At 38.3% G+C, this 14,917-nt stretch overlaps 2 protein-coding genes across 5 annotated transcripts; one reads left to right on the forward strand and one right to left on the reverse strand.

Moving 5' to 3' along the window:
* Window positions 1–411: 411 nt before the first annotated feature.
* LOC103719749 (myb-related protein 2-like) lies at window positions 412–9,115 on the forward strand. 4 transcript variants are annotated; one of them, XM_026809493.2, is made up of 7 exons: window positions 412–4,643; window positions 4,724–4,931; window positions 5,040–5,116; window positions 5,200–5,257; window positions 5,340–5,427; window positions 5,508–5,577; window positions 8,307–9,115. In XM_026809493.2, exons 2-7 carry the CDS (start codon window positions 4,727–4,729, stop codon window positions 8,394–8,396), a joined length of 588 nt encoding a protein of 195 aa, XP_026665294.2. In that variant the 5' UTR covers window positions 412–4,643; window positions 4,724–4,726; the 3' UTR covers window positions 8,397–9,115. The 4 variants fall into 4 exon arrangements, with proteins under 4 accessions (XP_026665294.2, XP_008807359.2, XP_008807360.2 ...); XM_008809137.4 differs by lacking the exon at window positions 8,307–9,115 and adding an exon at window positions 6,190–7,014 and having other exon boundaries at window positions 425–4,643; window positions 4,721–4,931; XM_008809138.4 differs by lacking the exon at window positions 8,307–9,115 and adding an exon at window positions 6,190–7,014 and having other exon boundaries at window positions 426–4,643.
* A 3,969-nt stretch (window positions 9,116–13,084) lies between these two features.
* On the reverse strand, window positions 13,085–14,651 carry LOC103705883 (uncharacterized protein At5g19025-like). The gene is made up of 2 exons (XM_039132349.1): window positions 14,132–14,651; window positions 13,085–13,983 (listed from the first exon to the last, which is right to left on the reverse strand). The coding sequence occupies exon 2, from the start codon at window positions 13,979–13,981 to the stop codon at window positions 13,310–13,312; it is 672 nt and encodes a 223-aa protein (XP_038988277.1). The 5' UTR covers window positions 13,982–13,983; window positions 14,132–14,651; the 3' UTR covers window positions 13,085–13,309.
* Between the last annotated feature and the right edge of the window lie 266 nt (window positions 14,652–14,917).

Raw genomic sequence — 14,917 nt, forward strand, 5'->3', positions numbered from 1 at the left:
CTTTTCTTTTTCTTTTCCATATCTTTCCTTCCTTTCTTTCCTCTTTCTTTCTCTCTTCGGCCTTGCATGAGTTGGTTTTGAAGTCCAGACGTCATCTCGTCTTCTCACAGAAACAGGACAAGACAGTCGAAACAACCTCTATCCCGCTAGAACTTAAAACCTTGACCAGATAATTATTTTTTTTCTTATGCCAAATTATAAACCTGCATAGTCTTGGAGAAGATAAAAGATATTGCCAATAAAATATCATCTGCTAATATAATAAGGCAATGTTGTACTCAGCTCACTCCCAACGTGATATAGATCACAAGCTCTTTTTTTTTTTAGTGAAAAAAGTTGGGAAAAAAAATCATAGGTCCACGCTTGATTTCTCTTTGATTTTTTTGTATGAAATTAATTTATTCAAATAGTCATTGTAATACTGCAACAACACGAAGAAATGGAAGCCTATTGCTGGTGGAAATCAATAACCTATGGACAGAGCCAATACAGGGAACTAATCATTTAGTTCAGTCATTTGACAGAGGAAAAGGATATTACTTGGAAGCTGAATTAGTAGTCGATTATACACCTAGTGGACATCGGCAAACAATATTCACTAGTCTAATTGGGGCCAATGAGTAGTCTTTACTTGAACATTGCTTCCTATCAGGATATTTTCTTCTACCATGTTGGAACGATATCTAAACACTAGTTGCAATTAATTATGGCCATCTTTTTCTTTTTTTTTTTGCTAAAAAAAACAGAGGGGGGGAGGGGGGAGCCTCACCCGCGTAGCAACCCCCACTGAGCTCTCTTCCATCAGAAAATGTTTGATGCAGATAGAAAGTTTGCTCATATCCTCCCTGACCTGTGCGTTACTCCATATGTGAGTACATCACCCGGCGCCACCACAGTGCCAGCTGGACCAGATGACGCTCCCTGGTGGAAACAAAGCTTCGTTCCAACTGTGCTACTACCTTGGTGGCATGGCCATCTTCTTTGACCCTTCAACCTGAAGCCACTTGGATCTTCACGCCAACTCTAGGCCAATGTTGAAGCACACTGAGCTTCCAAAAACAATATATCCCATTTTATTTGCAAGGGCAAATTCCATGTTATCCTCATGTCAAAAGCACAAAGAACAAAAATTCTTACTGTCCTGCTCGTATAGTAATCCTCATCATGGTTATTTTTATGCTGAGATCTCTTTACTGATCTTAACTTATTATTTAGCCACTCTAATATAGTCAAATTTGTGATGTTCTTGTTTATCTTTCGATCTTTCTGCATAACAAAAGGAAAACAAGTTACTGATATACTTGTGCATGATTTATTCATCAGACTGGCTGTAGATGTGTCCCTGCTTCCTGACAGCCGTCTAATATTGTGCTTTAGATAGAGCATAGCATCATTACCAGAACAACAAAAGCATAACTAAGAAATCATTTGGTAAAATCTCAAACTGTGAGTATATCAAGAAGCTGGAAACAAGCATAACAATTAGATTAGAAATTGGATGAAGGCATGTCTCGATGCCTGAGTTTCCTATTCATGTGATAACACTGGAATGGTAGAAAGAGCTAGGAACAGGCAGAGGCTAAGAGAGGAGAAAGTTGGAAGTAAGAAGGCCAGATCCCACATTCCAAAACTATTTGAAACAAGAATTCACCTTCTAATTGAACTCCATTCAACAAAAAAATTGAGGATTTGGAATGCATGGCCTATACCCAATCCTGTATGCTTCTCTCCCATCTCTTACTATTTTCAGACATTCACCAATTGTCTGGGGATAGCTGAGATCCAGAACTTGGGCACCAGAAGAGGCCCTACTTGTAATTTGCAGAATCGTGTATACTGCAATCAATGAAGAGAAGCAAAAGCTGAAATTTGTAAACCAAGATAATTCGACAAGGACGTTTCTATCTGCAGGCTCTTCGGCCAAAGATGTTTCTTTTGATAAGCCAGGTGGTTGGCCTCGAGGTCTGAAATTTCAAATTCCAAAATTCCATGAGTGTGAACTTGTGGAACCACACCTCAAACCTTTTTTCACCGTCCAAAAAGCACAGCCATCGTCAACATTTCCTTAAAATATACAGCACAGTACAGGTTAAAATTCTGGGGACCCATCGGAAGCCCCACACTGCATGGCCGGCAACCAACTAGTTGATTTGAAATGTAAAAATTTATACCGAATCCAAAGACACCAATGAACTGTTACCTTTACTTCCCAAGCTAGTCCTATAAATTACTGACTGAAGAATAAAAGTGACATAGTGGAGCTTAAAAGGAAATACATACAATTTGTATCGACAAATAGAGGACATCAACGCTAAAGGAGAAAAGAGTTTCAGATGCATTTGCTCTTTGGGCCACTCGCCTTTAAAGAGAAGTCTTTCGCTATTGACCTGGATGGTTGGAGGAAATGCTAAACTGGATGATAGTTACAGTCACTCTGTGAGGGCAACTGGAGTTTAAACAAGGAGCCGCACCTACTTGTCAAGATCAAATAAAAAAGGGGATATATATTCCTGCTTATACTTTTCCTGAAAGAGGAATTCCATCTTGATTTTTCTTTTTTTAAAAAGGCAGAGTGGGGTGTCGACATATGCCACAATGGAAGTTTTTCAACAATTACCTTAATGGAAGCTCTCAACACTTTGATGTAGTATGTTTTAAGATTCTTCCTAGCCAGATAAGCTTCGTCTTCTCAATCTAATGGGATATTATTATGCACAATCTTGTAATCTGATCAACAGAATTCTATATATACAAAAAAAGGGGAAAAATGCTCTAGTTATACATGCAGACCATTTGGTCTCACTTAACTGGTGGAAGGGAGCATAAGAATCTTGCAGTTTTCTGTTCTATTAATTCTTAATGATGTCTTGTTCCACAGGGATTAGAGTCTCTCACATGTAAAGGCAATACTGTTTTTGTCTCTCCTCTTATGTCAAAACTATGTCGATGGGCAAAGGATATAGTTCAGGTTCTGGAGATCAAAATAGGACCATATAGGCCATTAAATGATGCATAAATTATTCACCTTAAGATGACTACAGTTAGATTCTCTCGGAATAATTTAGTCAAGTTATCTGGGGTAAATGAGCACAATAGTCTAGGCATGAAAAAATCAGCGACCTAAATAGTAATGTTTTGAGCTACCTCTAGTCCTCAACACATATTCATTAATGAAGACTTTGGATGCATGAGGAATGGCCATATGAGCTTTCCCCAGCCTAGGATGAGGCAAGATATGGTGAATGAATATAATCCAAGTCAGGTTAAGGATTCATGACGAGAGTCTAGACAAACTACAAAAGATAGCAGATATGAAACCTGTAGACAAACTACAGAAGAGAGTAGATATGAAACCTTTGCAACCATATAGGCACATAGAGAATAAGCATATTACTAACATAAACAAGTGTTAAGTTATGAGATATTACCTATAATCAAAGGTTTTGACCTTGTAAATACATCAGATTCCTACACAAGCCAAATAAATGAATTTGTAGATGCAAATTACTAATGTAAAAATGCACACATGTACAAAAATGAATGCAGAGACATACATAATCATGTGCATGCATACATGTATAATATTATAGTAACGAGCAGATTCAAAGATAACTGAAAGTCAAGTAGTCCAACATGAGCAACTATGAAGTATGAAAGAAACTATTCTTTCTGATCTTAATATTGTATATTTGCACCAAATTCAAGTGCAACAGTTGGTGATTGACTGATGGCTTCAGATGAATGTTGATTGAATGGGGTCCACTTCTTTTCTGCTATGTTGTTGAATAAGTACCAATCTTAACAGAGGAGACAAAAGGGAATTACATGCTTATTCCAAATTCTGTACCTTGCTTTCAAACAGTACAAAGAAAGCATCAATTAACAGTATGTATTAGTTTTTCAAATATGATGTTCTGTTTCTCAATGCATCAGTCAAAGAACCTTAAGAATTTCTATCATTAATATATACAAAATTCCTGAAATTCTACCTCTTATGGTCCCAAACCAGAATATATACCATTGTAATATTTTAAGTCGCACATGATGACTCATGGAATGCCAAAGCATCATGGAACAATCACCAAGCATGACCCTTTGAAGGCCCAAAGAAACAAGCGTTCCACATGCAGTGCATCTAAGAAATGAGTTGTTTCAAAAAGTTCAATGAATCAGGAACTCCAAAGATTTTAAGAAATATCAAGTGGCAAACTGTTGTATCAGAATTTCCCTTGGAGGGGAAAAAGGTTTTTCTTTTTCTGCAGAGATCAATCTAGAAATAGATTGTTATAGATATATTCCTTTACATATATCACAAGTGAAATCTGGAGCACGAAAAGTTGTCAGTGGCCTGAGAATTGACAACAAAAGTTGACAGGGGCCACAAGAAACTAAAGCAAATACAATGTATCATATCAATTGCCTTGAAGATTGGATAAGGTTGAGTGTTCGTTCCAAATATTCCAAATACTTTTGAGCCTTATAAAGAGAACCTAGAATGCACTCCTTATTGTTGTGAGAAGGAATGAAAGCCAAAGTTCATTCCCTAAGAGCAGAAGAACTTTGGAAGCCGGCACAATAGAAGCAAATCAGTGTAGGCACTAGCAGCTTCCACATAAATTTCCAGCACATAAAAGGAAATAAAGGTATGGATCTCCAAACAGATCATGCTTGCATTATGCACGCTTCTTTAATTATCTTCAAACTGCTGTCCATTCATCAGCAGGAAATGTATCATCAACATCAAGGAAAGAATGACCTGTTCACTTCTAGGGCAGCCTTTCCACCAGAAAGGCATCTATACCTACAAGGAGGAAATGCTCCAGGAAATTCAGGACTAATTCTCTCAACTGATGCTAAGCCTAGACTGAAATGGACCCCAGAGCTCCATCAACGTTTTATAGAAGCAGTGAATCAACTGGGTGGAGCAGACAGTAAGTATACAAATAAAGAAGAACGAAAAAACATAACAGCAAAATTTGTTTCTTTGAGTAGAAAATTCGTTCTGCCAAGTCAGCTAATTCAAAGATTTCATCATTCAGAGGCTACTCCAAAAACAGTTATGAGGCTTATGGGCATTCCAGGACTGACCTTATATCACCTAAAAAGCCATCTTCAGGTACCCACAGTTTTTTTTTTAAAAATTTTCACGTGAAATTTTGATCTATAACACTGAAAGTAAGTTGGTATTTCGATTTCCAGAAATACAGGCTTAGTAAAAATCTTCAAGCTCAAGTTAATACTGGGAGCACCAAGAATGGTAGGAGAGCAGTCTCCCAAAATTTATCTTGGACATCTATAGCATGTGAAAATTATGTAAACATAGATTTGCTATGTTTCAGTTACAGGATCCGTGATAGCAGCTGACAGGACATCTGAAGTGAGTGGAGCACTAATGGACACTACAAACATTGTGTCTCATTCAAACAAGTAAGTAATCACAGAAGACAAATACTAGATTGCTGTTCTTCTAAGAAAGTTTGTGCTGATGATATGTTTTTGGATCTCAGAACCATGCAGATAAGCAAAGCACTTCAGATGAATATTGAAGCGCAAAGACAGCTGCATGAGCAACTTGAGGTGAGGGCCAGTAATAAAATAGCTAATACTGTTTTAAGCAATGACAGACTAATCAATAAATCTAGCTTAGGTTGATAAAATGGGCTTTATGAAGCACCTTTATGTAAATAATATGAACCAAAAGAAGATTCAATTTTAAGTAGCATTCCATTGCAGGCAAAGTCTTAGTGCTAAATGCCCTGAGCTGTTGTACAGTATTTACATAATAATAAAATAGATACTGTCATGAAAAACAAGTATACTTACAGATACAAACCCTGCCACCCTGATATACATCACAAGGACACGTATATGTATGTACATATTTGGATGAATGGATGGATAGTCAATTTAAATTTTCATGATGTAAAACGACAAGAATGAAACAACAAGAACCATATCAGTTTATTACCTCTGCTTGCTTTATGCGTAAAATAAATGTGGTGGCAAGATCATATATGATTATAACATTCTAATCTCCTCATAGGGTTAAAAGTTGCAAGAAAGCTACCCTGGACTAAAATAATAATTTTTTTACGCTGTCCTTGTTCCACCAAGTTAGTGTCTCATTTCATGCTGATAGATAGAAGACAAGCTTTGTTCTAAACCAGAGATTATACTGGAATCAAATAGGTCCAAAGGCACTTACAGCTCCGGATAGAGGCCCAGGGTAAATACTTGCAATCAGTGCTGGAGAAGGCCCAAGAGACTCTTGGCAAGCCGAGCGTGGGTTCTGTAGGGCTGGAAGCTGCCAAAGTGCAACTCTCTGAACTGGCCTCTAAAGTATCAAAAGAATGCTTTGGTACTGCATTTCCAAGTTTGAAAGAATCTTCCAGTTTACACACACTGCAAGGACAGACAACCCAATTTTCTGATTATTCAGGGGATAGTTGCTTGACTTCGTGTGAAGAATTCCAAAAGGACCGGGAAACACATAATGTCTGTGTTGGATTAGGAACTTGTCCTAGCAATTCACCCCTATGCACGCAACAGATAGGGAAGGATCCCACACTTGAACAGAATCAGTTCATGTGGTGCGGGAATGTGAATGAGCATGGATTGCTTCATTCATCCACAGTAAAAAAATATGACATGTCAATTTTTCCAGTTGAGGGAGAGTCCAACATAGTAACAAAGAATATTAAAGTGCAAGGAGAAAATGGATGCAGTATTAGCATTTCTGAGGCAAGACGAAAAGGAATAGATGGAGAGGACCCTTATCTTGAATTGCCAAACTGCAAGAGAGCAGCAGTCAAGCAAGAGAGAGGAAATCAGTTGAATGAATTTGCATTGCCATGTCTAACATCACAGCTAGATCTAAATTCCCATGATGACAATGATCCTCCTCCAGGCTGCAGACAATTTGATTTGAATGGTTTCAGCTGGAGCTGAGGATGTTATGTAAGCCAATCAGCAGACACACTTAATGAATAACATGCTCCTATGCTAATATTACAAGTCTAGCATTTATAGTTAACTTGTGAATAGGCTGCATTACATGTTGATAACCCACAATCCTTCTCAAGCCTTCAGACGTTTAACATGATATTAAACTTTAGAGACTATCCTGCAGTATGGCATGCCAGTTAGTGTTTCTGTTGGACATGTACTGAGTAAATATTACTTTAGTCTATTGTGACATCAGCAAACTCTGTAACAAAGTCTAACACAGAATCTCCAGATTTCTTTCCAGTAGGTTGCAGCTGCATAGCATGAAATTGAACTAATGTCATACACATGATGTTCTACACGACACCGCAATCAGAACGCCAATAAATATCCCAACAAGAAGTGCAGGCCAGCTGCAATCTTTGCAGTTCGTCAGGATTCATATAGGATTGTATTCACAGGATTTCTCATCCTCTTGTTTTGTCAGCAGCACACAAGCAATAAGATCCCTCTGGAGTTGCACTGTTATCATTCTTTCTTCCAGATGAGTCGAATTGCACAAGTTATCTAACCCACAAGCAACAAAGCAATAACACATTCTCTATTTCTATTAGCCAAAATAATTCTGTTACATTTGCATAAAAATATAAAATTTAATTTGCTTTTCATCAATAAAAAAAGTGAAACTCATGTGAAACAGAATATTATGACTACTCCAAAAATGACGCACATCAAGTTTCAACAAATCGACTTTAAGAAGACCATGCAATTAAAGGAAAGGATATCTCCACTTTCAGTCACTTGTAACCCAATAAGTGCGAATATAATGTAAAGGTATCATGAAACAGGAAACTGAAATGGCAAACTTTTTGAATGAAAAAGGAAAAAGAAAATCTGATCTCTACTTGGTGGATAAAAACCATGCAGCATTCTTGGCTTTTTATGTCCTTTCCTGCAAGCATATTATAAAGCAATATTATCAACACTTTCATTTCCTATCCCACTACAAATTTAGTGCAGCAGATTACTACAGAATCAATTGCTTTCAGTATTATACTTGTAATCAGTTTGTATTTGTAAACTCATTTCTGATTAAAGTTTATTGTTCCAGCATCTTCAAGTTAGGTAGGTAGTTTAAATTTACACCAGTAAATCTTTCCAAAATTAGATAAACCCTAGACCGTTATGGCAAATATTCATAATTTTTTCCTCTTGATATTTACCATCTAGTTAATTATACTCTTGTAAATAAACTAACTCATTTCTAGACAAACATGATAATAATAATGTAATGGCATGATAAAATTGATGGACAGTGTTGACTCAGATATTTAACACGACATCTCCGTTTACCTGAACAGATATCATGCATAACCCTGAAGCAATGCTATTCATGCCAACCTCCTCCACAGAAGAAGTCAATGATACTTCAACTGGGAAACCTCCTCTAAAATTATGTAGTATCTACACCTAAGCTACTTCATTTTCTGCTTCAAGTTTCCAAGCTTCCTGTGATAGTTCCAGAAATACCCGTTCACGAAACTATATTCTGTATCTACTCCACCGAGACGAGTTAAAATTTCTCGGTTTTTTTAACCTGAATGTGCAACAATCACTAATCTGAAATGAAAAATGAAGTATATGAAATGAGATGATGCCAAATTATTATGACATCAAACTTAAGAAATTACGAAAGTAACAATATGAACATTGAATAAAAGCTACCATATTGTAATTTGTCGAGAAAAGTTGATAGGGGGCTTCTACAAGTGTGAATAACGAGAGGCATCAACTGGGTCTGACACACCAAAAAGTCAAATCAGGCATCTATGGAAGAGGAAAGATGTGCTACTGATAGGTGTTAGCAGTGAAGCTTCTCCAATTTCATTAAGATTCATACTATCTATTGGCAGCCACCAAAGAAAATACAATTTAATAGATTTCTATCTTCTCCTTCACCAGAATGTGTGTATGTATATAAACATACTATTGATAATTACAATACTGCCCTTATACAAAAGGGTATTGACATTTAGCTTAACAGAAATAGGAAATTGTCTGAAAGGATGAAAATGTTAAAAAACAACATCAAGTATCACCAACCTACAGCTTGGAAACTTTATGATCAAAACCACGGTCCGCCGTACCGGTACCGGTCGGCGTACCGGTGGCCGGCCGGACCGGTACGGTACCGGTCCGGTCCGGTACGTACCGGCTGGTACCGGTCCCGTACCGGCCGGTACGCGGTGGTTTCAAAAACCACAGCGCCGTTCTAAAAAAAAAAAAAAATCGTACCGGAGCGAACCGGCCGGTTCGCACCGGTACGAGGCCGGTACCGGCCGGTACGGGCTCCGAACCGGCCGGTACGGGCCATAAAAAACCGGAAAATACCGGTTTTTTATCCGTTCCGGTACCGGTCCACGGCCGGACCGGTACGTACCGGCCCGTACCGGCCGGTATGGGCCGGTACGGCATTCCATGATCAAAACAATGTTGAAAATTCCTTTGTACACGAAGGAATGATAAATTTTGAGATACATCTTTAATATGTGATTCACAAATAGCTACACATGTAAACAACAATACTAGTAGAAACATACAAAAGATAAAACTTTCTTCTATGATGGTTGCACAAACAGAAAAGCAAGGATGAATCTTGTAAGACATATTTAATTTGTGATACATGGTTTTAAGTATCAAACCATAATGGCTAGTACAGGGCAAACCATACTGACCTGATACGATATCCATAAGGTATGGGGGCTCCATATGCCCCTATATCTACAGATGGTATAGATGTTGGACCTACTCCAACAGTGTACTGTGTGTTAGTTAAGGGGGGATAATCTTACCAACCTATACTGGAAATGTACTCGTACGGGTTCTGATAATGAGACTTGGAACATTGATGTGTGATGCACTTGACCACTATCTTCTATGACGGATAAAAAAATAAATCATTTAAGAACTATTAAAGATCTTATGCCAATTTTTTGATGGTCAAAGATACTTCTTTCAAAAACTTTAGCTATACAAGAAAATAAAACTTGGAACATGTAATTTCTGGATAGTAAATGCGCAAAGTATAACTTATGCCAATCATTGCTAAAGTATGTGGCAAGTGTTCAAAAAATGTTTTGTATTATAACTCCACAGATCTTGAGAGTAAAAGGAAGAAAGAAAAGAAACTAAAATAGGTATAAATGAATGTTAATATCCATTGAGAACTCAAATTCAGATTGATGTTTCGGTCCCTAAAACCAGATTCTAGAGGAAACCAAAAAAAAGGAGAACTAAATCTTTTGCTTTATCTTAAATATTCTCTGTACTTTGATAGTGAGTTGCTTTATATGAAGAAGTAACTCATTGCTTATTTTGGTGGCTGAAGCCCAAAATAATAATATGAAAATATTCCAAATCTTTTTGCTTCTTCATCAGATAAAGATTTGTGATAAGCCAAAATATAATCAACTCTAAGCCTCGCACATAAAGAGAAGAATATCTAACAACCAAACTGAAAAATTTTGAAGGCCAAATCAAATGCCAACAAATGAAGTTCACACTAGGATGAAGTCTGATCCCAACGTTTACTTAGTTTATCACAAACAATTCGAGGGACGAAAAACCTGTCTATGCACATGCATTCTAATCAAGAAAATATATAGTTCCATAAATTCATGATGGGGGCTTTTAACCACCATGAATAAAGTGAGTCATTGGTGCAACCATCCTCCAGCAAAATCATATACATAAGGAGTCACCTCTAGGTAGATTGGCATAGCAATCAAGCAAATACACCATGTCCATACTTGTAAGAAATATAAACAAGCAGAAGACGTATGCAGATAAGATGTCGTAACCATGACTTGATTACTACTAAGAATCTAATCCTGATGAATGATTTAGGAATTTTTTTCTATAAAGTGTGCAACTATATTATGCGCCCCTAATACAAGCTAAATGCTTGCAAAACAAGAAGACTGCTTTTATTTTGTTTGCTCAAACTTCCACCTTCTTGGTACAAAAATAATATGATATTTTACTCTAAAGAACACCACTTTTATTCTAGATCCTCTCACATTGATCACTGAAGATTTTTTTTTTTTTTTTTTAAGTTTAACTATTCTCTTCATCTTCAATTTTGTGAAAGAAGTTTCAATGTATAACTGATAAAATATTGAAAATAAGTTTTGAAAAAGCTCTTTGATTATAGTATTCTTCAAGTCCAAGAGACATAAAAGCAAGGTCTGCTATGCAATCCCATACCGATCGTACCAATAAGGTACTAGTGCAATATCGAGGTTCAATTCAGCATATGAGTTGAGCTGGTCCATACTAGTCTGAACCGAGCGAAACTGTCCCTACCACCCGGTGCCACTAAAATTGGGGTGCATACCATAACACATTGAACTATCTCAGTACAAGATGTGGATCATACCATACCAACTGTATTGTACTGAACCAGTAAGTACTAGTATGGTACCTAATACCGAGATTGCGGACCTTGTATAAGAGCTTATGTTTTGTGCGATTGGAGTTCAAGTATAAAGATATTGAGAAAGAGTTCAAAAGGTATTTTGCTATTCTTTGAAGAATACTGCAAGCAATTTATTGATCCTTGCTCATAGTTTATCCACAACAAAAAGCAACAATCTAAATTTTTCTAAAAAACCAAGTGATCGAACATGATGCAAAATCACTTGGTCTCACTCTCCAAAAGAGCAGATTGATTCAATATATTGGATTTTGTTGTCTAGTTCTATTGGAAACCGCATGAAGTGAGAAAGCAACATCAATAAGATAACGGCACATTTTCAAACAATCCTTGATGATGAAGTACGGCGAATAAATAAAGAAATCAAAGAAGTTATTTTTAGCTTTTTTATTTTAAAAGAAAAAAAAAGAGGATTTGGAACATCACACAAGATTCAACAACTAAAAGAAGGATTGATTCTTTTGGATCCTATGTATGTGTCCTGAAGCTGGTACATAATGTTCTTGACTGACCCAATTTTTTATGGTTAACTCGTACAAAGAATCATCTTCAGAGGAGGATGGTACAAAAGCATTATTAATCATCCCACAAAGGTAAAATAGGCCAAATGGCTCAAGGGTCTCTGAGAACAGTTTTCTATTTGATGTGTCAACAGACTGAGATTGGCTACTCCTTAGTTTATTGTTTGTAATGAAGAGCCAGACAATATTCATCATGCTCTACTTCAATTTTAAGTCATTTTCTCGTCAAACTTTCTTTCCGCTAACTTAAAGTTAATATAATAGAGATAAAATGAAAGTTAATACTCAACTTTTTACTTTAAAGTAGAACCCATTCTTAGACACGACTCTTGGTCAACTTTGCAGTTTGCTATCCAAGTGGTTATTCCATTGACCTCTTTGCAGTTAAGTTAAATCAAGCAGATTACAACAGTAGGCAAAAATTGATGCTTAAAAGGACCATGCAGGATGATCAACATGACATCATATTACCTACCTTTGGTTAGTGATAGAAACAATGCATATATGTACTCCCTCTGCCAGTCAGCCCACAAATCTTAAAAGTGAACTATTCATAGAAGCCATGCATGAGATAAAATTAAAAGGAGAATCCTTTTAAATAATTTCATCGTGGAATGGAATTTTAAGTGAGCCAGGAATTTGCTCCAACATCACCATCAGGTTAAAGAATCAGCATAGCCTTTACCAATAAGCATGAGTGGGAAGAGACAGTGAACTAAAGAATATGCTCTTTTAATGAAGGAATACTGCAAACACTCCAGCTCTAAATAACAAATAGATAAGAGAAAAGGATGACTGAATTATGACATCCATGCCAAACAATTCATCAGCAAAAGAAAGAAATTAAAGAAAAACACTGCAAAAAATCCTGCTCCATAGCAGGAAATGGACCAAAATATACCTCACCAGAATGCCAGTAATTCAAGTTAGCAAGCAAGGTTGCTTCTTACCCAATGAATGGAATAAGGCTTGCAAAAGTTTACAAGATCAATACACCCACCAAAAAAAAAAGAGAAAAACTATAACTAAGGGTAAGAAAGTAAGGAAAAGAAAATCCACAACAGAATAAAAGCTCACTCCAACATGTCATCATGAAAATATCAACAGCTAATAACAGCAAACGTAACTCAAAAATGATGTCTTGAACTTTGTAACATTAGAATTAAGATAGAACTAGTTCAATAGCATTATGGTTATTCAGAATTCTACATGTGCTAACCCTCTGAGTATACCAAATGCACTTATTTAAACATGGATTAAGGTACTATCTCACTGTCGGGTATTTCTAGTTTATTCCTATAAAAGAACATTATAACTAGCAACAGAGGAGGCACGCCTGCCTACTTTCCTACTTCTTGATCCTACGTACTTTCTTCGGCCCCCAGACTTCCATTCTTCCTGCAGGGCATCCACAGGGGGAGCGACAGATGAGAACGGTCCGGCCATTCAGCGGTGCCATCTTCTTGAGCTCAGCTTCAAGTTCTTTGTGGTCCTCCCCTAGTTCCAGGGGGCGAGTCCCAAACGCATCTTTAGGCACCGGTGGCAGGCACTTCACGCACTCCTCCGACTCAAGCTGGATATCGAATGCAACAGCTTTACGCAGGCCTTTGCAGTAAGGTTTGCCACATTTCCTAGCCTGATGACTGATGTACTCCCACGCGGCAATCCCGGTGATGAACATGAGAACAAAACCAGCAGCATAAGCAACAGGGGCTTGGTAGAGAACATCACCCATCAGTTCTACGGCCACAGGGAGGAGCTCAGCAGCTTCATGAAAGATGAACTTGAAGTAAGGAACAGTCAGAACGGCGAGCGCGCCGAGCACCAGAAAGAGCATCACGATATCGATGGCGGCGAAGGGGGAGTGCTCGCAGAAGGGATGGGACAGAGGGTTCAAGGACTTGCTCCTCCGGTTTCGGGGCTGACTGCTCCGGTGCTCCGACGAAGCCTGGGAGTTGGCCATGATGCGGTGCTGCTCGAAAGTTCTGCAGAACTCGATCAAGCTCCGGCAATCAACCATTGCTAAGCCCAACCGATCAAACTCGGTTACCAACTTTTCTCGATCACAGATAGAACTACCAACGTATTGATTGCATCCAATCCAAAAAAAAAAAAAGGAAAAGAAAAAGCCCTTATAAAAAGATAGCAATTTTCCAGACGGATAGCTGACCTTTTAATCGGAATTTAATAAAAGGGGCAAATTCCGAGTTCTTCACAGATTGAGATCGGAAGAAGACCTGAGGATTTTGGATACCACCAAAAAACTCCAACCCGAATCCAGAGAAATCCAATGCGATCCGAGCTCCGATCGAGATCGCCCGTGCGCGCGACGCCTCGGGGCTTAATTTTACGATCGGACCTAGGGATTGGAGACGCAATCCGATCGAGGGCGCGGGATTTCCGATGGCGCGCGAGATCGGATGGAGGCCGAGATGGATCGAGAGCAAAAACTTCAGATCCCAACGCCTCCGAAACCGATCCGATCGGTCTCCAACGCAAGAATTGTAAGAGCGAAAGCTCCTTGTTTTCTACGTTTTTCGTGATACCCCCCTTCCTTCCTTCCTTCCTTCCTTTTGAGGTTTTTCTGGAGAGTGCCGGCGGAGGGGGATCACATCCGAATGACGTGTGGAGAGGAGAGCCGTGTGGATTTCCAAAAAAAAAAAAAGAGAGAGAGATAGAGAGAGAAAGAGGAGAGAGAAAGGAGTGGAAATTGGAAACGAGTATTTATAGTAACATCGGTCGATAGATTCGATGTTGCTGACGTAGATATCGATTCGGTGGGTCAAGCTCCCGCCCGGGCTTCACGCCGCTTGGCGGACGGAAGCTCCATCGACCCATGACTCAGTTGCCACTGCAAAATTGCGAGACTGCCAAATATACGTGTTAGGCAAAGGGCATCTTCAGGGCTGAAAAAATGTCCTTGCTGAATGCCGGAAGGAAGAGATATCCTTCTCTC

This window comes from Phoenix dactylifera, chromosome 12 (assembly GCF_009389715.1).
Source record: "Phoenix dactylifera cultivar Barhee BC4 chromosome 12, palm_55x_up_171113_PBpolish2nd_filt_p, whole genome shotgun sequence".
In the NCBI taxonomy this organism is placed as follows: Eukaryota; Viridiplantae; Streptophyta; class Magnoliopsida; order Arecales; family Arecaceae; genus Phoenix; species Phoenix dactylifera.

Bases quoted from the DNA above. Each gene is read 5' to 3' on its own strand.
- LOC103719749 (XM_008809137.4), top strand. From the start codon at position 4,727: ATGTATCATCAACATCAAGGAAAGAATGACCTGTTCACTTCTAGGGCA. The intron at 4,932-5,039 runs GTAAGTATACAA...TTCATCATTCAG, and splicing joins TCAACTGGGTGGAGCAGACA to AGGCTACTCCAAAAACAGTT. The intron at 5,428-5,507 runs GTAAGTAATCAC...TTTGGATCTCAG, and splicing joins ATTGTGTCTCATTCAAACAA to AACCATGCAGATAAGCAAAG.
- LOC103705883 (XM_039132349.1), bottom strand. From the start codon at position 13,981: ATGGTTGATTGCCGGAGCTTGATCGAGTTCTGCAGAACTTTCGAGCAG.